Here is a 21756-nt window from a genome sequence, read left to right as displayed (position 1 = left end):
TGGTCCAGGAGTTCGTGATCGACCATGTCGAAGGCTGTTGACAGGCCTAGAAGAATCAGCAGCCCCAACCCGCTGCCTGCGGAGACCATCTGTTAGGGCGACCAGAGCCGTCTCGGTCCCATGACCAGCGCGGAAGCCAGACTGGAATGGATCCAGAGCCGATGTTTCATCCAGAAACCTACCAAGCTGTTCAGCAACCGCTCTCTCAATCACCTTACCCAGGAACGGAAGATTCGAAACCGAGCAGTAATTAGATAGATCTAAGGGATCTAATGATGTTTTCTTTAAGAGCGGGCGCACCACTGCCTCCTTCAGTTCCCCTGGGAATATCCCGGTGCCAAGGGACAAATTGATATCACCCAGGGGGGCCCGCACCTCGTCTGGACACGCTCTACTCAGCCAAGACGGGCACGGGTCAAGAGGACAGGTGGTGGGCTTTCCAGCTCGGAGGAGTCTGTCCACATCAGCTGGGGATATCCGGTCAAAGTGGTCCAATACTGGACCCAAGGACAGTCGAGGGGCCTCCAGTTCCTTTATTGTATCCAAATTGGCAGGGAGGTCATGGCGGAGCAACAGGACCTTCTCCGCAAGAAAGCTCGCAAATGCCTCACAGCTGTGTGTCATATTCTTTAAATTTGGCTATCCTTCAAGGGACGCTAAAGACCTAATTATGCTAAATAATTGTGCTGGGCGAGAGCTAGCGGAGGCAATGGAGGCCGAGAAGTAGGACTTCTTAGCGGCCTTCACTGCCATCTCGTAGGTTTTCATAAAAACCCTATAAGATGTTCTTGAGGCTCCGTCACGGGCACCCCGCCATACTCGCACTAGCCGTCTGAGGTCCCACTTCATTTTCCAAAGCTCCTCGGTAAACCAGGGAGCCCGGGTTCTGCGAGGTCGCAGAGGGCGCCTAGGTGCAATCTCATTGATGGCTGCTAGGAGCTGGATATTCCAGCCCTCAACAAGCTCAGTCAATGAGTCAGCAGGGGGAGCAAGGTCCCACAAGGCCTGACGGAATCTATCAGGGTCCATCAGCCTCTGCAGGTGAGCCCAAATTGGCTTGCCACCTAAGCAGGGTGGGGGTGGAAAATCAATCCTGGCTTTCAGAGTGTAGTGATCAGACCATGGCACCTTCATTGAAGGAGACATGATCACATCTATACCGACACCAAAGATCAAATCCAGCGTGTGGCCTGCTTGATGTGTGGGGCCCGAAACAAACTGGGAGAGCCCTAGTGTCGCCATGGAAGACACCAGGTCCAGAGCCTGTGAGGAGGGAGTGGCATCAGCATGGATGTTGAAGTCCCCCAATACCAATAGGTTAGGGAACTCAAAGGCCCAGCCGGCCACCGCCTCCAATAGGCCTGACAGGGTGGCTGCTGGTGCGCTAGGTGGCCAGTACACCAGCCAGACAGCCAAGCTCACCTCGGAGCCCCACACTAGGCCAACCCATTCAATGCCGGGGATCGATGGCGATGGAAGAGCCCTGAAAGAACAATCTTCCCGGATTAATAATGCCACCCCCCCCCCCGGCCCACAGCCCGCAACTGGTGGAGGACGGAGAAACCCGGGGGTGCCATATCTCATAAGGTAACAGTTTCCCCTTCGCACACCCAGGTCAACCCCCATGAGGTAGGCAAAACCTCATGTCATGTCCACAAGAGAACTGCAGATTATAATTTATCAGGAGGCTCCTTTAATGAAACTTTTGAAACACAACAAATCCCAGGTGCCCACAGCAATCTATAAGTAAAGTCAGTGTACAATTTTTCTTTGGTAATAAATGATTTCATTCTCATAAATAGATGATTCATGTGTACACGCTGTGCAGCAGGGAAGACAATGCTCCACATAAAAGTTTATTCTACTCCTCGGCTTCAGACCCTTCGTCATCATGGCTGATCTGGAAATAACGCAGTTCGTAGGTCTCCTTGTCAGACGCAACCACGCGCAGCCAGTCACGGAGATTGTTCTTCTTGAGATACTTCTTTGTGAGATACTTAAGGTACCTTTAACACAAAAGGCCAAGTGATTTTAAGCGTATGATGTAATTTGATCACAAGCGTTTACAAAGACGTGATACATGACAGCAGTCGATGACTGCCAAAAGCAACAATGATTATTTGTTGAGCAGCTGACCCTCAAGACATAGCCCGTCTAGCAGAACACCTAAGTCTGCAATTCTATAGACAAGGGAGAATTTTTAATGGTGCCCAATGGGGATTACTTCTGAATAGACATGTATAGGGAACTGAACTCAGAACCAGAAAGTTCCCAGTTGAAATTTGTTGTTTGTTGTGAACTCACTGAATGGACTTAGGCAAGCCACTATTGTTATCTGCCCCATTTACAACCAGGAGGTCAAGCAGACTCACCTTACAAGATTGTTGAAAGGCTGAGAATTATATGAAAAAATCTGAATCTATGAGGTGCTATATAAATACTATTACATGTGATGAAATGAATCTCCGTATTAATGCAATCTATCTTAAAAGATGAACTTAATTCACCAAAGAATGAGGGCCATAGCTCAGAGAATCTGCCCCCTATACAGAAGGTCTTAAGTTCAACCCTCAGCATCTCTAGATAGGGCTGGGAGAGCTTCCATCTCTGAAACCCTGGAGTGCTGCTGCCATCAGCCTAGACCAGGCAAAGTCTGTTTGAGAGCCTAATTTGGCCCCTGTGGCAGCTTATTGCTTGGGGTTACATCCCAAAAAGCTCAACAACTTTGGTTGGTCCTCAAGCATCAAATCTGGCCCTCTTTGAAAAAAGGTAAATGGTCTGACTTGGTATGGGACAGTTTAATATGATCCTGAGTGACCAATTGAGTAGGCAAAAACTAGGCCACTCCAGGAATTGCCAAAATATTGCACTGCTCTCCCACAAAAAACAACAACCTAAGAACACATATTTGGAAATCAAGTGAAATCCATTAGCTTCCTTTCAAATATATACTAGTTAAGAAATCAACTGTAGGAAGATGGGGCAAATTAAACAGCCCAACTTCACCTTCCGGTTCTCTTTCAAAAGCTGATATTCCAGAACAGAACTGAGAATAGTCTTCAGGTGTCAAGTGTGCGTTTGGCACAGAAACACATGCTAAAGACACGAGATAATGAACAGCTTCAAATGCTACTACTTCAGGTTAGCTTAACTGGGGAATTTCAACTAAAGCCACATTTTAAATTGGTTTAAATTCTTGCTACGTGTCCTGAGGTTTGGAGCTAAAATCAGAAAGAAAAGCCCACCACACAAAATAAAGAACACCCACCTTTTTGAGAACTGCCTTTCAGATGTCACTGTGATTTTGTTTTTAAAGCGTTCAATATGAACTACATTTCCCAAGTTTCCAGTTTTTCCATTGACCTTAACTTTTTCCTTCAGGAACTGTTCCTAAAACAAAAAAATACAACACTAGGGAATGGTGCCCTAGATGTGGAACTAGGGAAGTGACCCTAGCCAGACAATCCATTATTACAGTCACAAAATACAAATAAATCATGCAAGAATCAAGAAAAATGAATAAAATATTCCTACTAATGTACCGTATTTTTCGCCCTATAGGACGCACTTTTTCCTCTCCAAAAATGAAGGGGAAATGTGTGTGCATCCTATGGGGAGAATGCAGGCTTTCGCTGAAGCCTGGAGAGCGAGAGGGGTCAGTGCGCACCAACCCCTCTCGCTCTCCAGGCTTCAGGAAGCTATCCACTGGCACCCAGAAGCTTGGGGCGCGCTGAGCTCAGCACGCCCCAAGCTTTGGGCTTCGCGCAGCGCTCCGCTAGCCATGGGAGAGCTGCGCGAAGTCACGCGGCTCTCCCACGGCTAGCAGCCTGTTCTGGGGAAGCTCAGGCTTCCCCCGCCCCAGCCCCGCACCTGGGGGGGAAATAATTCCCCCCCCCTTTATTTCCCCCCCAAAAAGCTAGGTGAGTCCTATGGGGCGAAAAATACGGTAATTCATAACATACAATATCTGTCTCTCTATATATATTTATTTTAAGATACCAAAACATTGGTACGATACATAGTCATTTAGTATGGAATCCATCTGGATTATGATTAAGATAGTCACTAAGCCAAGCTAAATAATTATCCCATCCAGGTCTGTAACTCCAAACCTCCCTGCACAAGCAAAGGTAATTGCAGGCAGTAAGAATTAAAACAGGATGTGATTAATTGGCTGGGAATGATTTACAGTTGTAGGAGTCAAGTTCTTACCCATAGGCTGATTTGACTAAAGGGCAACTATTTATCATGAATTTTATTACAAACACACATAGACTTAATTTCCTTTAAAAGAAACCTCAAGCATTTGAATTTTTTAGCTTCCTTCCTTAAGTTTCAATGTATGCTGCCATTTAAACATGACCAAAGAAGTGTGAACAGCAGCACTACTTACAAAATTTCCTGAATCAAATATTCCATCTTCTACAGGATGGGTGAGGTCAAGGCTATACTTGCAAGTTGATTTTTTCAGTTTCTTGTCCTTTTGCTAAAAGAAAACCAAACATGCCCCTGAAGTTAGTATTTATTTTATGATCCTTATCTTCGATCAGTATAGTCAAGAGGAAATATATACCTCATGTATCAGACATGCCTTAATATATTTATCTACTTAACCAATATTCTTTATCCAGTAACTTTCATTTAACACAGAAAATATATTAGCAATCAAAATTTCATCACCTACCCTCACGACGGTGCAAGCCAAGCACAAGAATTAACAGCTCTTTAATAGCTAACTTTGTTTTCCTCTCAAAGGGCTAGGGACAACTTTTTTTGTTACCCTATTTTAGACTAAATTAACGGAGGACCTTGCGCCAAACAAACAAGAGCAGTTTCTGCCACGAGCACCAACTAGAATCCAAAGGGCCCATATCCAGGACCTGTGAGGTGGCAGAATCTGTCCAATCAGGGCAGTCAAGTGGTTAGAATGCTAGACTAGAATATGGGAGATTAAGGTCAACCCCTCACTCAGCCATGAAGCTAACTAGGTGACCTTGGGCCAGTAACTACCTCTTCGCCTAACCTACCTTTGAGTGTTCTTGTGGGGATTCAATGAAAGGAAGAACGATGTACAGCACCTTGAATTTTTGCTAATTAAACACTGTGGTCTTTTAAATAGAGGAGGGGGGGGAATTTGGTTACGTTACTATGTATTTTTGTGTTTTCATATTGTAAACCACCTTGTGATCCTCCGATGAAAGGTTTATAGAAATTGAATAAATAATAATAACCCTGGGGGGGGGGTGGACTTAAGTGCTATGGAAGATTAAGTGTCATTCCTTCATTTGTGGCTATCATAGCATTGGGCTCCCCCTCCTTTCTTCTGATGTATACCTAATGTTAAGATGTACAGTGGGACCTCAGGTTACAGACGCTTCAGACTCCGCTAACCCAGAAATAGTACCTCAGGTTAAGAACTTTGCTTCAGGATGAGAACAGAAATTGCGCAGTGGCAGCTCCCATTAGCTAAAGTGGTACCTCAGGTAAAGAGCGGACCTCCAGAACAAGTTCTTACTGAGGTACCACGGTATACCTAAAGTTAAGTGGTGGTTATACACAAGATGCAGAACTGGGGACACTCATCATTTACTATTGCCAGTTGACATTTAATTTATCCACAGGGTTTTCAAGATTTCCCATGTCCCTTTATGTATGTCCTATGCATTTTTGCTGGAGCAGCAAACTTGAGTGACCTTCAGATGTTGCTGGACTCCCAGGCAGTGTGGCCAATCATCAAGAATGACCTCAAATTGCAATCTAGCAACATGTCCCTTTGCGTGAGAGCATTACGAAACCCATCCCCGAAAAGCACGACGTGAATGAGGTACTTTAGAAAATTGGCAATGAGCGAAGAGAGTTCTTCACAAGAGTCCTCCAGACCTTATTTCGCATTATGTACGTGATCTTGCAAAACGTGTGTGGCGCCCATGAACTCAGGGTGCCAAACACGACAGGCAATCCTACTGAATGCAACGGGCTTACTCCCAGGTAAGGGGGGGTTTCGGGTCACAGCTACACAGCAGCCTCCCAGCAGCCCTGCAAGGTTTACTAGCGTGTCGGAAAGGAGCAGGGAAGTCTTCCTGCCCTCCTTTAACCCACCCGCAGCGCGTGTCTCCCGCCACAGCCCGCCCGGCTCAGAAACTCACCGGCGCCATCTTGGCCAGGCAATGGAGAAAGGGAGGGCGGAAGCATCGCGGCCGCGCTTTTATAGATATCCGCGCCGTGACGCAATGACGTGAAGCGTGGACCACGCTCGAGGGATAAAGTAAGAGAGTTGACGCTCGGATCAGACATAATACTTCCGGGTGCCACGCGCCCGCTCGTTTCCGGTAACGTGCGCACACCGGAAGCTGGCTGGTACAGATTCCGGCCGGCAGGTCCTGGTGTCTCGGCGCTTCTTTATTTTGGGGTTTTTTCAAGTTTAATCAATAGAATTAAGAAACCCAAGGAGCGCGAGGAAGAACCGACCGGAAACAGCTTCCCAGGGCAATAGACAGGGGGCATACGCAGCCCCGGGTGGAGAGGCCTGGGACTGGAGTCCTTCTGAATGCCGAGCGAGGCTCTACCTCCGAGCGACACCTCTTCCCAAGGTTCCCTACAATCGCTGTAGGATTTTTGGAACCCGTAGTCTGTTATGAGTGTGGAAATGCCACAAGGCTCCACCACACACACACTGCATTTTTATGCAGACAAGCTATTCTTGGAAAAGCCCTTCCCAATTAGAGAAGTACTATTTAGGGTTGCCATATTTCAAACAATGAAAACCCGGATTTTTTTAATTTTTCAATTAACAAATCAAAACCAAATTAAATTAACACAATTATTTTAAAAAGGTTTCCTGCTTAGGATTCTCCTGGATATTTTGACTGATTTCCACCGTGAAACTATTCTGGATGTATAACGACCCCAAATACTAGCTGGCCAAAAATCTCTTTGCCCACCTTTGAAGTAACAGTGGACTACATTACAGGGGTTCAAGAAGCCCCTTCCAACCCCAAACCTCTCCCCTCTTCGCAATGCAGCAGATATTAACAATCAGTTCTAGCTTTTGGGTGTCAGGTCCTCCCCAAACCTTGTTTTACAATGGAAGAAATATTGGGCACCTTCGTGCTGTTCAAGCAAATGTATTTGCTCAGGTCAGTTTTTATTGGGCAATCTACAGCAGCCTTTTCAAGTGAGATTGTGATCAATGATGTATGCTTAATAAGGAAACTACAGTAGGGTCACGTCCTTATAGAATTCATAATCTGTGGAAGTGCATATACAAGGCATTTATTAGCAGTTGTAGGGAAAAAAGTCAAAAGAGTAGCACTTAGGTTCAAACTTTATTCTCATTGTGATCCAAATCATAATTCAAACTTTTCAATAAAACAGTCGTTAAAAGCCAAGAACTCTTAACACATGAATACGCTATTACAGAAATACAGAAAAAATACAAACCTTTCAAGTTTTGCTTTTAAAGTCAAAAGTCACTCCTGTACAATGAACACTGCATCCATTTGCTAGCCAGTAGGTATATTGCATACTTGTCTGAGCTACCGTATGTGGCAAATACAAAAACCCCTTCTCCCCACACGTTGTTTACAATTATATGTTAATGTAACAGTCACTGATCATGAGCATTCACTACAAGACCTAGATAAAACAATGTAAATAAAAGCCACAGAGATCATTGTCTGAGTTGTACTGTGGAAATGTGAGTATAATGTATGAGAGTCATATGCTTTACACAGAATAAAATGTTTAAGCACAGCTTGTTCTATGAAAGTTTCCAGACACAGCCAACATTTCCATACTTAAAGCTTACTGCAGTCAAACATGTCATCTAGTCACTAGAATAGCTTGGTCACAATGTTTGACTGTGTTAGACTAAGGTTCAATGTACTAGAACTCTACTTGCATCATAGGCATGCTATAAATTTATGGAATACAAAACCCTGTAAGACTTTCAAGCAGCTTTGTTAAAATAATCAACTTAAGCTCTTTCAATTCTTCACAAGAGCAGCCCTGAGAAGAGTATATTCAAGTCATGGCTCAACTAGCAGTGGTTTTGTTGAACAAAGACACAACAACACATCAAGAGGTAAAGTTGGGTTTTAAAAAAGAAGTTCCTAACATCTGAGGCAAGAGAACCTACAGCACACTGAACAAAACATCAATGGACCCAAACAAGAAAGCTTGCACCATTACAGAACAGCAGCAGGACTGAGTTGCTCATATCAACAGCCTTAATTTTGGCTTACAGCTTGTTAGAAGAGCTTCCACCTGCTCCAACTAAATACAGTTCCAACTATGAAGTAAAAACCATTTAAAAGTGAATTTAGAGAAACATGATTACCCTGAAATAGCTTAAAGAACCTGAAAGATACAGTATTAAGCTTTTATTAGCAAAGTTAGTTTATTGTAAACCTGGTGGGTTTGTAGAGACTGCTCTCTACTAATGAAATGGCTTTGCTATTGTCTTATTGTAAATACTGTAGTTTTTACTGGTGAAATGACATTGCAAAACCTGTATGCAAAAGAGTGCCATACAGATCTACTTAGCAGATTCCCCCCCATCTAGTCTAGATATTCTGTGGTTCCAGATTGCTAAAAGTCAAGTTGAAATTAAGACAGTATGTTTTCCGAAGTATAAGAGGGCACTTCAGTAACACATTTCCAAAAGCCACCTGCCTCTACACATTTTAGTTGCATACGTCCTTAAGATGATGCAAGCAGTTAAGATGTTAGTAGGACTCTTCAGATACTATGACACCAGTTTACTTCTCAAAACTGTTCACATTCATGACTAATGATACTAGCTGAGTCCATGTTTCAAACTGGGACTTCTCATTCAAACCATGACTATTGAGAATCAACTATCTAGGAACACTCACATGATTAGACTAAATATGCTAAAATCCTTCAGCTTTCCAGTAGCCCTAGATCTTGAAATATGTAGTTATTTACTACCACATCAAGACTGTGCTTGTTCGAGTGTTTATTGCCAAATCAATCTGTGTTGTGCCCCTTTTCTGCATAGATACTTATAATATAGAGCCTACCACTAGACCCTGATGCAGTTCATTTACACCTGTTGTCTAACTAACTTCACTGATTAAAGGGCAACCATATTCCTAATTGAAGCTCAAAATCCTGTTTCCTATGCACACAAAAAGCTGCCAGTAATGAACTAAGCACGTTTTAAGAACCCAGTCACTAGTTCAAGTTAGTCAGTTGCTACCAATATTTAAGGCAAATTTAAGTTAAGTTGGTGTCCCGCAAAATGCTAATGAAGCAGAAGCATGATCTTACAAAGTTGAAGGTCACGTAGACAAATTGTCTATTAGCGATTAGGCATTTGCCTGTTCAGTGTAATCAAGTCTTGTACAAGTAGATCGTGAGTCAGTGTGACCCTTTAACACAGCACTGAAGTTCTTGTACTTGATAGAGCACTCTGTCATAGTTCTTTTTGGGACTGTACAACCCATGACCTAATTTCAGTTGCGTGAAACCAGGCTCATATTAAGCCTTTATACAAGCTAGTATGTGCACTTTTGATCCATTAATAAAAAGTCAAAAAGTCTATTTGTGCTACAAAACTAAAGAGTTAAAATCAAAAACAAATATGCCTAATACTGAAACACTTGAGGCATTCCCTTCTTTTAAACTAGAAGAGTGGCTGAACTCCATGTTGAAATCAAAGGCCTCTAGTGAATCTCCTCTCCCTCCCTCCCACCCCAAGCTTTTGTGCACTATTAACCAGAGTATGAAAGCATCCAATATTCTGGATGTTTGCATCACAGGCAAATGGTGACATGTTAAGAGTGAGCCAGCCAGCAAGACTACAGATATAAGTTTGTTGTACATGGCCATCAGCACTGGCATTTTGATCACATGAGTTCCCTTGTCTCCAGCTCAATGACTATTCACAGTTCAGTGCAAGCCACATTTCACCATATTTTAAGATAAAAGTGGTTATTCGCATTTGTTTAAAATGTTGTATTTAAACACTATTCTTACTTAAACCCAAACTTAGTACTACCTTGGTATTGGCACTGCTATACAGTCTCATTCGAGCAAAGCATACTAGTTAATACCTCATGATCTAAAATGACAGTTTTGACTGCCTTGCCATTCCTGTAAGCACTTGAACTTCAGCAATTTTAATATTGCCAAATGGCTTGCAACATTAGCCAGCACTATTTTCAAACAAAGACACGAGGTTGCTAGTGAAGGTTATAGCTTTGGTGATAATTAGAACTAAAATAAGAAATCTGCAGTTGCTGAGATATGAGCAGCTGCTCAAATCCAGATGGTCCTATTTGCAAGGTTTTATGGCTACAGCACATTCTTCACTCATTGCACACATGACTGATACCTAAAGGAGAGAGAAAAAGCATTATTAGGATACACAAAACAGCTATTACATTTACAACAAGTGTTGTGATGGCAATAGTTCTAGCACCTGTATTCCAATTTTAGTCAACCTCCCAGCAAAAAGCTAATCAAAAAGCACATAATTAAGCTAATCTAACATAACAGTAGCTTGAGTTCAGCTGAAAAATAGGAAGGAGTATTTATAATAAAGACAAGCTGAGGAATGTAATATTAACTTATCCTGATCATCTAAGTTTAGGAGGACACTGATATCATTTCCATGTAATTATTTTGGCACTAGGTTTTTTACAAAATGAGACAGTGGTTCCCAATTGGAGGTCTGCATAACCTATCCAGGGGGGTCCATGGCTCATCAACTCCTCGGGACATCTCATTTTTTTTAGGGCTATGCTCTTGGTGTAGGAGTGTGGTCCAGAAGACGCACACCACAGTTGAGCTGGGACATTTTGGGGGGTATGGTGTCACCATTGACGTAACAAATATTACATTTTCAAAAGTAGGGGGACCATGGCTTGGCTTTTGAAAAACAGGCAGTCTACAGTACTTAGCTACTTAGGAACCACTAGATTTACATGTTGGTTTTTAATAAAAAAATTCCTTCCAGTAGCACCTTAAAGACCAACTAAGTTAGTTCTTGGTATGAGCTTTCGTGTGCATGCACACTTCTTCAGTATGTTGGTTTTTGTTACTAGTGTGATGCCAAAGCTTCCCATGGCCGATACGTTCTGCTTTTAAGGTATAATGTATTTCTATTTTAAATGTGTTGCAAGTTGCTTGGAGACCTTCAGTTAGTAAGCAATTAAAAAGTATAATAAATAATATGAACAAAGAAAAAAACAACTGCAATTACAAGAGATAAGCCACTTATTATTTCAGAATAGAAAACTAATTCCACTTTATCCCCCTTTCTTTTCTCCCCATTAAAATAAGGCCCAGGAAGTTATTTTAGATCAACCGTTAGCAGCAATAAAGTACTTTCAAGGTAACTTGGGTGTCAAAAGAAAAATAAAACCCCAGACTTTTTCAAACCTATGAGATTTTTACCTGGAAATCTTCGCCTGCATTATATTTCCCCTCTATTTCTTTGCCTAGTTCACCTTCTGGCACCTTCAGATCCTCACGAACCTCACCACTTTCTGTCAGCAAAGAGAGATATCCATCCTGTATACAGATCAGCTGCAAGAAATTAACAATCCCAATTCAATTTTATTCATAATTGAATGAAGTTCAGTCAAAAGTATTGGCATATGGGTGTTGCTTTCTGAACTTAGCATTTTGCTTCTGATTGCTATAGACCAGTGGTTTTCAAAACTTTTTTCTCTGGACCACACTTTCAGAATAAAAATGTATAAAACAATGTGAATGAGAATATGAATCGTTCACATATTATATTTATTGACTGTCCTGGAATCTTTCTGCCACACTTGCCATTGTCTCCTGCTATATCAATGTGGCACAACACACCATTTGAGAACCACTACTACAGAAGAACAACCTTGCACATTTCTAATACACAGAACTCAGTTTCAACCGTTTTTAGCTCAGGATCTATTCAGTGTGAATCATAGCTTTAGTCACTAAAGGGATAAAGCTAAAAATGCTGTATTCAGTAGCACTTTCTAGCAAAAGCAGCTTTGAAACTGAAAAATATAGTAAGATGATCTAAAACTGCCAAGTAATTTTATATGTGGCTCCTAATATTGCTATTGGCAGATGTTCTGCAAATGTAATTTGCTTCAAATATTCCTGAATATTTTATAGCAAAGCCTATTTAAGAAATTCCTACCATATTAACCCAGCATGAGATATTTCATAGTACTGCAAAGTACCTGAAGATAGTTCCTCTAACATACACTATGCTTTGTATTTAAACATATACATCAAAGCAAGGAACTGCACAACAAAATTGCACAAATTTTTTAGTCTGACAGAAACAATTCATCTTAGTCTGGACACAAGGGGAATATTTAGGGCCACTTGTTTTATTAAGTGTATGTGTATCCCATATTTTCTATTAGCATGTTCAAGGTGGCCCCCATCCTACAAAATCAATTCATAATGATGATTAGATGGCATTTGTAATAATCTCTCCACTCCCTCTAATAATGGCATTTTATGTTGTCCAGTGGTTGCACCAAGGGTTAAGTATTTGACTGGAAATGAAATGTCAGAGGCACGAGATTACTAAACCCAGCTCATTTTGATGGGTCCTTTGGAAGGCTAAGTAATTTAAGGCGTGGAATTTTAATTAAGTAAGCATAGTTTTATCATAGGACATCAGGCTATGCCCAGAAGGGACTTTCTATTTGTATAGATTAAAATGTAGACTTACTTGATAATCATTCCTCTTGATGTTAGGAACATCCATGTTGTGAGTGGAAGGACAAATATCTTCATATTTTTTGCCAGTGAACACATCAATGCCAACTAGGTGGACCTAGGAGAATGTTCATGCACATATATTTAGGCTACCAAGAACAGTATGTTCCAAGAACAAAGTTTGGGGTAGGTGGGGGGAGATAGAAAGCAGTGTGCATCACCCAGAGACTAAAGCTGGAACAGTTCTCTAAAGAAAAGCCACATATAATGATACTCAAATTTCAGTCTATCGTTGACTAGAACAAGACAGTGAAACACATGGCATGAATCCTGCATGCGACCCTCAAAGCCGTTTTTGGCAGCCCTCAGCAACATTTGACCCAAAACCAGTTAAGGAGGCACTGAGCTTTGGGAAGAGTTGTCTCCACATAACTACAACTCCCATCGTCCCAGGTAGCAGGACCAGTGGTCAGGTATGATGGGAGTTGTTGTCCAACAACATCTGGGGACCCAAGGTTGAGAAAGGCTGGGCTAGCCTATACAGTACAGCATCTTACTTCAGGAGAGAAAAGTCATGAATGATTTACCCATCTCCTCAAATAGCTTAGAATTCTGAGACATATAGTTTTCTGTAACCAAAAGTTAATGACTAAACAACAACAACAACAAACCAAAAGTTAGCATTTAAATTGATGTTTGGATGTAACTTCTATGCTAACTGCCTAGATTCAAGTCACCTATGCATGCCCATCACCTTTAAGAATCCTTCTACCAAGGAGATATCTTACTGAAGAACTATCAATATCATATTTGCTTATGGCGACAGTTCTGAACTTAATCATGTGCTTAGATACAAATTACACAAGCTCCAAAAGAGAGGCTTGAGTAACTCAAGCTACCTCAATTTTCTGACTTAAATTCACAAGCTTAATCCTGGCATGTTCCAAACCTGGGAGGACCATGTTGTGCTGCAGATCTGTACTGATTCCCTTCTCACCCTCACCATCGGATTCCCTCCATTTGTGATGCAAAACTAGAGAGGAGCATATGAGCTTCCAGGATGTTTGTAATCCTCCAAACCATGATTTGGAGAATAAGAATGCAATGTCTGAATTGAACCAGTGTACCACTTGGAATCAGATACACAATTCAGACAAGGGTATTTAGAGAGGTTGCAAATTTACTAAAAAACAGTCTGCACTATATTGGGGGACTCATTTTCCATGTTCTCCCCTAGCAGAGAATGCCACCCAAGTCAGAAACCTTATACTAGGACAGCCAGCTAGACTTGCATAACAAGAAAAGGACAGATAGTGGCAAATTAAGTAAGACTGGGCAAATCAGATGTTAATGTTTAATATCAGTAAAACTAATATTCATTGAAGAGCAATGTTGGCATACCAGAACAAAAGTAAAACTCAAGACAGCTCTACCAAGCAATTACCTTTGCATGACCATGCTTGCCAGTCTTTGAAGTTGACATTTCTACAATCTTGCAGGGACGTCCCTTCAGCACCACAAAGCCATTTTTGCGGAGTGCAGAACACTGCATAGGGTAGGTGGCAGAAGCACCAGCATCTCCAGTGGTAAAATCAACTTCATCAGCCATAGTATGTAGTGTGTTCTGGCAAATACTATAAAATTTAAAAATAAATCCCGTTATTTCATGCATCAGTTACATAATAAAGTATTTGTATCTTTAATAGAGTTATAAATAGATATGCAGATGAACACAAATCTCTCACTTATATACCATACTTCGAATATAATGAACCATGTTACATAAAGTACTATACTCAGTCCAGCACTGAACATATCAACAATCTCCACCTTCACTGCAAGTACGACAGCTTTGTGAAATGGAATAGCTGTCCCCTGTGGTCACTGAGTACACATCCTAAAAATGCTAGCTCAAGACTGCAATATGGGATGGGAAGGGCAATATTTTACTCTCAGGGGTCCCAACTGCCATGTTATGGCTCAGCCAGGGCACGGAGAGAGTAGGAAGAGAAAAGTTGCAAGAGAAAATGGTAGCAAGGAATGTAAAATTACAATTACAAGATTTATAAGAAATGCAAATTTTACAAGATTTATAAACTGGAACAATAGATTTATAAATTTGGTTTCTGAAGCTGTGGAATAGAATTTTGGGGGATTATAGAAGATTAAGTGCTACTGTCTCACACTTGACTCAAACATGAACAGTATTTTGCTGCCAAATGCCAGCTCCTATTTGGTGAGAGCTAAGGCTCTGTGGGTTAAACCAGAGAGCCTAGGGCTTGCCGATCAGAAGGTCGGCGGTTTGAATCCCCACGACGGTGAGCTCCTGTTGCTCAGTCCCTGCTCCTGCCAACCTAGCCGTTCGAAAGCATGAAGTGCAAGTAGGTAAATAGGAACCGCTCTGGCGGGAAGGTAAATGGTGTTTCTGTGCGCTGCTCTGGTTCACCAGAAGCGGCTTAAACATGCTGGCCACATGACCTGGAAGCTGTACGCCGGCTCCCTTGGCCAATAAAGCGAGATGAGCACCGCAACCCCAGAGTCATCCGCAACTGGACCTAATGGTCAGGGGTCCCTTTACCCTTACACACCACAGCAATTAAAACTGTAACATGTTTTCCAAACAGTCTGATTGTATGGTGAGGTATACAACTGAGCAATTACCAGCGAATGGGGCTTCTTATTACAGGATGGTTGCAGCAGCATGAAGAATCCCATCTCTCAGAAGTGCCTTTTTGGCAACAACTACAGCCATTTCATGATATTACAATCACAGCAGTTACCCTCAAGCCAGAAATGAAATGCATGAGGAGAGGTGATGTGAAAGAGCAAAGGGATAACTAATATAGGGTGCTTACAGTAGGCATTTTGTGGTGGTTCACAATTCTGGCAGCCAAAGCAAGTCTACTTATCATTTAGTGATCTCAGGAAGCTGTTTCATCACTGTCTAAAAGCTGTAAGGGTGTACCATGACTGGTAGGGAATGCAGCAGATAGGCGTTAAGCAGCTGAAGCAAAAGCAGCTGGGGCTGCTGCATCACTAAAACTCTCACAAGAGAATGGAATTTGAACAGATACAGAGCTTATTTTACCCTGCATGACAAACGGGATTGCTCTCAGGAAGAGTTTGTGAGCATCTTAAAGGTATCTGGGTACCCACTATTGCTCAACAGAGGGGGATGGTGTGCAAGGTATGGGAAGATTTGACTAGACGACCTTTGGACAGAGCCTACACATCAATTCTTAAGAGGAAAAAGGAAGCTTAGTAGGTGTGCACTCTCTTACTCTTTCACACACACATTGAGCACACAGGGCCACGTTTTGACCTACCCAGCCACCAAAAGCGGAAACCAATGTGGGAAACCAATGGCCAAATGAACTCCTCTACCTGTTAAACCCCCAAAACACATTCCAAAATCCGCAATAGGGCAGTATCTTTATTAGGGCGTTTTCTCATCTTGGTTAGACCTAATGGAGACGGCCCCAGACTTGGCATCCACAGTCACGTACGGACTCGCTGTTAAAACCGTGTTTATGGAAGACAATGTTACTCAGCTACGAGTGATCGCCAAAGACGACGACTACTATGAATTCTAGCCGTTTTCTTGGGGACCAACATGGCTGCCTTTCCTTCTTGGGTAATTCTAAACACTCGTGACCAAGAAGCGAAAAGGCCATCATGGGTGGAGAAGCTGCGACCCCCCCTCCCGATATTCTTTGGACTCAGAACAGCTCCTAACCAGGTTGGTCGGGGAGGGGTGTGTGATACGAGGTGGTGTGGGCCCAACGCTATCTACCTGGCTATCCTGCACGGCAAAGGGGTTGGGATGGATGACCCCTGGGGACCCCATCCGACTCTACAGAGGGCACCGCAGCTTCCCCGCGGCAATCACCGTTATTATGCGGGGCGGGGGGGGGCAGTCAGCAGGCAAATTTAAACATGGCTTTCCTCACAGAGCGGGTAATGAGAGAAACAGAGCTGAGGAAACGATCCGCTGGCCTGGGAAATTCAAGCCCCCGCCCCCCGGTTCCTCCATCTCCTCAGCCCCGAGTCCCCCCAGCTCCCGCGAAGGGAGGCGCCCCGCATGGCCGCCTCGTGGGAAGAGCAGGCGGCGCCGGGGAGAAGCCTGAGGGGAAGGCGCCGGCCGCCTCGGAGCCGGCTCTGCACCAGACCAGTCCGGCCCGGTTCGCCGTTGGCCTGAGAGGATTCCAAGCGGCCCGCCAACGGCTCCAACGGCTGAGCGGAGGGACTAAGCCGGGGGGGGGAGGGGGCGCCGCACGCACCCGCGTCAGGAGCCAGCACTTACCTCCCACGGCGCAGGGAAAGACTGGAAGAGCGTCGCAGCAACGCGCACGCGCAGAGCAGCCGTAAAGGGAGGCAGGGAGGCGTGGGGGTGGAGAAAAGGAGGGAGGGGGAGCGAGAGAGAGCGGGAAGGGGAGGGGGGAATCCCCCTAGGCGTGAAGGGAGCGCGCGCCGTACGTTCCAAATTTAAAGGAGGGGGGAAGAAAATCCTCTCAGCCCCGCCCACATCGGTACAGGTTATCCTCCTTCGCCATTGGCCGCTTTATCGCCCAACCCCCGCAAGGCGCGAGCGCGGACCTGCGCGCCGGTCTCTACGCCACGTGACAGCTTTTGCCTCCAGGCCGGCGCCGCCCCCGCCTCCCTCCACATCCTGGACGTCTACACTTTTACGGCGTCTGTGATCGTCATCTGCCTGCGCCAACTCGCGGCTGAGCCAGGACTTTTCGTACACGTGTGGGCGCTTCGTAGCATGTGCTCGGCTTTGCCCGGAAGCGGTACGGAAAGCGGCTTGGATCAGAAAGCCTGGGCTCTTGCCGGGCGCAGCATTGTGTTGAAGCGGGCTGGTAGTTAGTGGATTGGGAGAGCAGCAACACCCCATCTTTTTTTCATACGAAAATGGTTAGGGGGTGGTTAAGAAGCTTTGTGTAGTGTCAGTAGGTTGGCACAAACCATGACGTTTGGGGACATTAATCTAGCTCAGGGGTCTTAATAGTGTTAGAAAAACACTCCACTATGTTATGTAATTTTGTTACTATGTTATATATTTTTGTGTTTTTATATTCTAAACTGCTCTGTGATCCTCGGATGAAGAGCGGCAGAGAAATTTAATAATAGTTATCCACGCTGCACCAACTCTTGGGTCAGAGGTAGAGTGCCAACTTGAATAAAATAATGCATAATCGATCACAAGGCACCATTTGAATAGCAGTGCCCATAAACTTTGTGGGTGCCTGGCTAGAGGCCGCCTCTGCTTGAACGGATTCCACTAGGACAAGGACTTTGGCCGTTGATTCTGGGATTAACCAACTCCATTGTAAACCGTCGGCAGAAAGTGGGCTGGTGTTTCTTTTTCAATTAACTCTATAAAATTAGGCTAAAAGCGTTACAGAACATATCCACAAGTTAATCACTTATAAGAACTGGTGCCTAAGCTTGCTCCTTCCCCCCCTATCCTATTTTCCTTGTGTGCCATGCCTTTCATAAAACCTTTAGGGCAGGGACTCCCTTACTATTTATTGTTGCAAGCCATGCTTGGAGTGTGAGTCGACTAAAGAGCAGGCTAAACATGCTTTAAACAGATAAAACTTAACATCTCTCTATCTCAGTACTCAAAAGAAATATAGTGGTTACTTACAGTGGTACCCCGCAAGACGAATGCCTCGCAAGACGGAAAACCCGCAAGACGAAAGGGTTTTCTGTTTTGGAGGCACTTCGCAAGACGAATTTCCCTATGGGCTTGCTTCGCAAGACGAAAGCCCATAGGGAAATCTCCGGGGACCTGTTTTAAATGCTGCTGGTGGGGAGCAAAGCCTTTCCCCCCCTCCGGCCTTCAGAAGAGGTCCAGGAAGGCCGGCGGGGGCCAAAAGGCTTTGCTCCCCACCGCCAGCATTTTAAAAGCAGTCCGGCATAGCAGGGAAGCGCTTCCCGCTATCGCGGACGGCTTTTGAAGGCAGGCGGGGGGAGCAAAGACTTTCGCCCCCCGCCGGCCTTCAGAAGGCCAGCGGGGGGCGAAAGTCTTTGCTCCCCCCTGCCTGCCTTCCCGGGAGAGCGGAGAAAGGCAGCGCCTTTCTCCGCTGTCGCCGACGGCTTTTGAAGGCAGGCGGGGGGGGAGACCTCTTCTGAAGGCCGGCGGGGGGCGAAAGTCTTTGCTCCCCCCTGCCTGCCTTCCCGGGAGAGTGGAGAAAGGCAGCGCCTTTCTCCGCTGTCCCCGACGGCTTTTGAAGGCAGGCGGGGGGGCTGAGACTTTCGCCCCCCGCCCGCCTTCAGAAGAGGTCCTGGACCTCTTCTGAAGGCTGGCGGGGGGCAAAGTCTTTGTCCCCCCTGCCTGCCTTCCCAGGGGCTTTTAAATCGCCCCGGACAGCGGAGAAGTCCTCCGCTGTCCCGGGGTTTTTTAAAATGCTGGGGGTGGGAAGAAAAGCCCTTGTCCCCCCCCCCAGCCTTCAGAAGAGGTCGGGGACAGACTGTCCCCGGACCTGGTCTGAAGGCGGTTTCCCTAGGGATGCATTAATTGATTTTCAATGCATTCCTATGGGAAACCGTGCATCGCAAGACGAAAAACTCGCAAGACGAAGAGACTTGCGGAACGAATTAATTTCGTCTTGCGAGGCACCACTGTAATTTGCACAGGTGCTTAGCTTGCCTGTCTGCTTAAGTGTTTACCTCGCACAACAGGCTCCCTCAGAAGTCTGTCTTATACCCCTTGTTGGCTCCCCCAATTACTCCTGCAATCAGTTAGATTAGGAAGGTCTCCATTTAAAAAACCAAGGGGGTGTGAGTCAAGTGCTGGGCTGCACCAGGCTCCACTGAGTTGAAACTTAAAAGGGGAATTTAGGTCAGTGAAGCCCACTGGGAATGTTGATTGTCTTTTCTCCTCAGGGGGATGGCAGACAATGAGTGGTGAAGAAGAAGGTAATGTGGACAGTGAGCCCCTTGGGTAATGCAAGAGTCTGACTCACTGTACATTTGATGTTTTTATGGATCTTTTGTTGATTTTATTCTTGTAGCTATATCCTTGCTTATAGTTTTATGACAGTGCAGTTTATAAGTTCATGACAAATAAATAGTTGCTGAACTATAAGTTTTCTTGACCATTGGCTATCCTGTTTAGGGCTGGTGGGAACTGTGGTGCAAAACATCTGGAGAGCCACAGGTTCCCCAGCCCTGACTTCCAAGCCACATTTTAAGCCTGAAATAAGCCTAGGTCCTAGGATATGTGTGCAGAGGACTCCAGCTCCTTAAGGCACTCTTCCCCAACCTTGTGACCTCTAAGATGTCTTGGAGCTCAGCTTCATCATTTCAGAAGGAACACCAGGCTGGAAAAGGCTGCTATAGTTGCATCCTGCATTACAGATCCTGACATGAGCTAGTCCATAGAATAGATGATTTCCAAGTTCCTTCCTATGATTGTAGGGCTGCATACACACCATATATTAAAAGCAGGAATTCCCCCACCCCCCAGAGAGAGAATCCTGGGAAGTGCAATTTGTCAAGCTCTATTATAGGTAAAATACAGTTTTTTTGCTTCAAATGTGCTTGTAAGTGTGTGGTGTACAGTGATACCTCGGGTTAAGTACTTAATTCGTTCCAGAGGTCCATTCTTAACCTGAAACTGTTCTTAACCTGAAGCACCACTTTAGCTAATGGGGCCTTCCGCCGCCAGAGCACAATTTCTGTTCTCATCCTGAAGCAGAGTTCTTAACCCGAGGTACTATTTCTGGGTTAGCGGAGTCTGTAACCTGAAGCGTCTGTAACCTGAAGCGTATGTAACACGAGGTACCACTGTATATGCAGTCTCAATCTGTTTAGGACTGCAGGCGGATTTGCACAGCTGTGCTGGGACCCTAACAACTCTAGGGGTACTGTATTTCTAAAAGTATTGAAGCTTTCCATTGAGGAACATTACCTGAGAGCTTTTCCTATTACATGCATGTCACATTTATGAGTCCTCTTAAAAGAACCTTAATTCTTTTCAAAAGGGAAATTCATTAGTGATTAGAGCAAACAAAAAAAAGGTTTCCCAACTTCATAGTTTGCTCAAAACCTGCTGGAAACTGAAGTGAATTAAACCCCTCAGAGGAGCTGGTTTGCAGTTGCCAGAATTACAATCTTGTGGGTGGGGGCGTGTATTTCACGATTTCCTTCAGCAGATGGTGCTGGTGATTTTGAAACAACAGAGAAGGTCGTTTAGAACTGAAAATGCAAAGTAATTGAGGCAATAACCTTTTATTTCAGCCAACTAATGTTCAGCAGTGCTGGATGTAAGCAAGTAGTTTGTCCAGATGCTTAATTAGATTACAAAACAAGCCATTCAAACTTCACAAAAGCCTCAAAGGGACAGTGAAATGAAAAATGTCTGTTCCACTTCAAAATACAGAAATTAATGGTTGGAATCTTGGGTTTTCTGCCACTAGTTCAGCAGTTCAACACCCTGGGAAAAAGCAAAACAAAATCTAACCAAGGCTGCATAAAAATGACTTTTTATTCTAGAATCTGAATATTTTGAGAACTGAGTACTTGCTTTTTCTATGTAGCCCCTTTCACTAGTCTTAATACCTGGGAGGGCCTATTAAGAAGGAGACAGTGGGTTATTTAGGGCTTTAAAGACTAAAGTGTGTACCTTAAATTAGACCCAGAAACTAATTAGCAACCAGTGCAGCTGTTTTAAAATGGGTTATATGAGATCTGGAGGGAACCCCAGCCAGTACTCTGGCTGCTGCCATTTCCAAGTCATTTTCAAGGGCAGCCCCACAAAGAGCACATTGCAGTAATGCAATCTGGAAGTTGGAAATATGGAGCACAGCAGCCAAGTTGTCTCTGTCAGAAAGAGACCGTAGCTGGTGAACCAGCTAGAGCTGGAAAAAGGGCACTCTTAGCCTCTGAGACTGCCTGAGCCTTCCATGACAATGTTGAATCCAGGAGCAATCCCATGTATTAATCTGAGGAAGGACTACAGCTTAGTGGTACAGCATCTGCTTTCTATGTGGAAGGTCCCAGGTCCAATCAGCACCATCTCCAGGTAGAGATGGGAAAGACTGTCTG

At 44.3% G+C, this 21756-nt stretch overlaps 2 protein-coding genes across 3 annotated transcripts; both read right to left on the bottom strand.

The window, feature by feature from the left end:
• Window positions 1-1670: 1670 nt before the first annotated feature.
• Window positions 1671-6266, bottom strand: RPL22L1 (ribosomal protein L22 like 1). The gene is made up of 4 exons (XM_082225178.1): window positions 6147-6266; window positions 4394-4486; window positions 3269-3390; window positions 1671-2006 (listed from the first exon to the last, which is right to left on the bottom strand). Exons 1-4 carry the CDS (start codon window positions 6153-6155, stop codon window positions 1862-1864), a joined length of 369 nt encoding a protein of 122 aa, XP_082081304.1. The 5' UTR covers window positions 6156-6266; the 3' UTR covers window positions 1671-1861.
• Window positions 6267-7306: 1040 nt separating this feature from the next.
• On the bottom strand, window positions 7307-17192 carry EIF5A2 (eukaryotic translation initiation factor 5A2). Of its 2 annotated transcripts, none has more exons than XM_082223765.1 (5): window positions 17003-17192; window positions 14144-14333; window positions 12713-12817; window positions 11425-11556; window positions 7307-10360 (listed from the first exon to the last, which is right to left on the bottom strand). In XM_082223765.1, exons 2-5 carry the CDS (start codon window positions 14306-14308, stop codon window positions 10301-10303), a joined length of 462 nt encoding a protein of 153 aa, XP_082079891.1. In that variant the 5' UTR covers window positions 14309-14333; window positions 17003-17192; the 3' UTR covers window positions 7307-10300. The 2 variants fall into 2 exon arrangements, with proteins under 2 accessions (XP_082079891.1, XP_082079892.1); XM_082223766.1 differs by lacking the exon at window positions 17003-17192 and adding an exon at window positions 16493-16874.
• Window positions 17193-21756: the final 4564 nt, after the last annotated feature.

This window comes from Podarcis vaucheri (genome assembly GCF_965113315.1).
Source record: "Podarcis vaucheri genome assembly, chromosome: 5".
Taxonomy (NCBI): Eukaryota; Metazoa; Chordata; class Lepidosauria; order Squamata; family Lacertidae; genus Podarcis; species Podarcis vaucheri.
This window is presented reverse-complemented; position numbering and strand designations above follow the sequence as displayed.

Excerpts from the sequence above, each read along its gene's own strand:
- RPL22L1 (XM_082225178.1), bottom strand. Across the intron at positions 3,391-4,393 it reads TATTTGATTCAGGAAATTTT|GAACAGTTCCTGAAGGAAAA; the intron begins GTAAGTAGTGCT and ends TTTTTGTTTTAG. Across the intron at positions 2,007-3,268 it reads GAAAGGCAGTTCTCAAAAAG|GTACCTTAAGTATCTCACAA; the intron begins GTGGGTGTTCTT and ends TTTGTGTTAAAG.
- EIF5A2 (XM_082223765.1), bottom strand. The coding sequence starts at position 14,308 with ATGGCTGATGAAGTTGATTTTACCACTGGAGATGCTGGTGCTTCTGCC. Across the intron at positions 12,818-14,143 it reads GCAAGCATGGTCATGCAAAG|GTCCACCTAGTTGGCATTGA; the intron begins GTAATTGCTTGG and ends ACATTCTCCTAG. Across the intron at positions 10,361-11,424 it reads ATGCAGGCGAAGATTTCCAG|GTATCAGTCATGTGTGCAAT; the intron begins GTAAAAATCTCA and ends TCTCTCCTTTAG.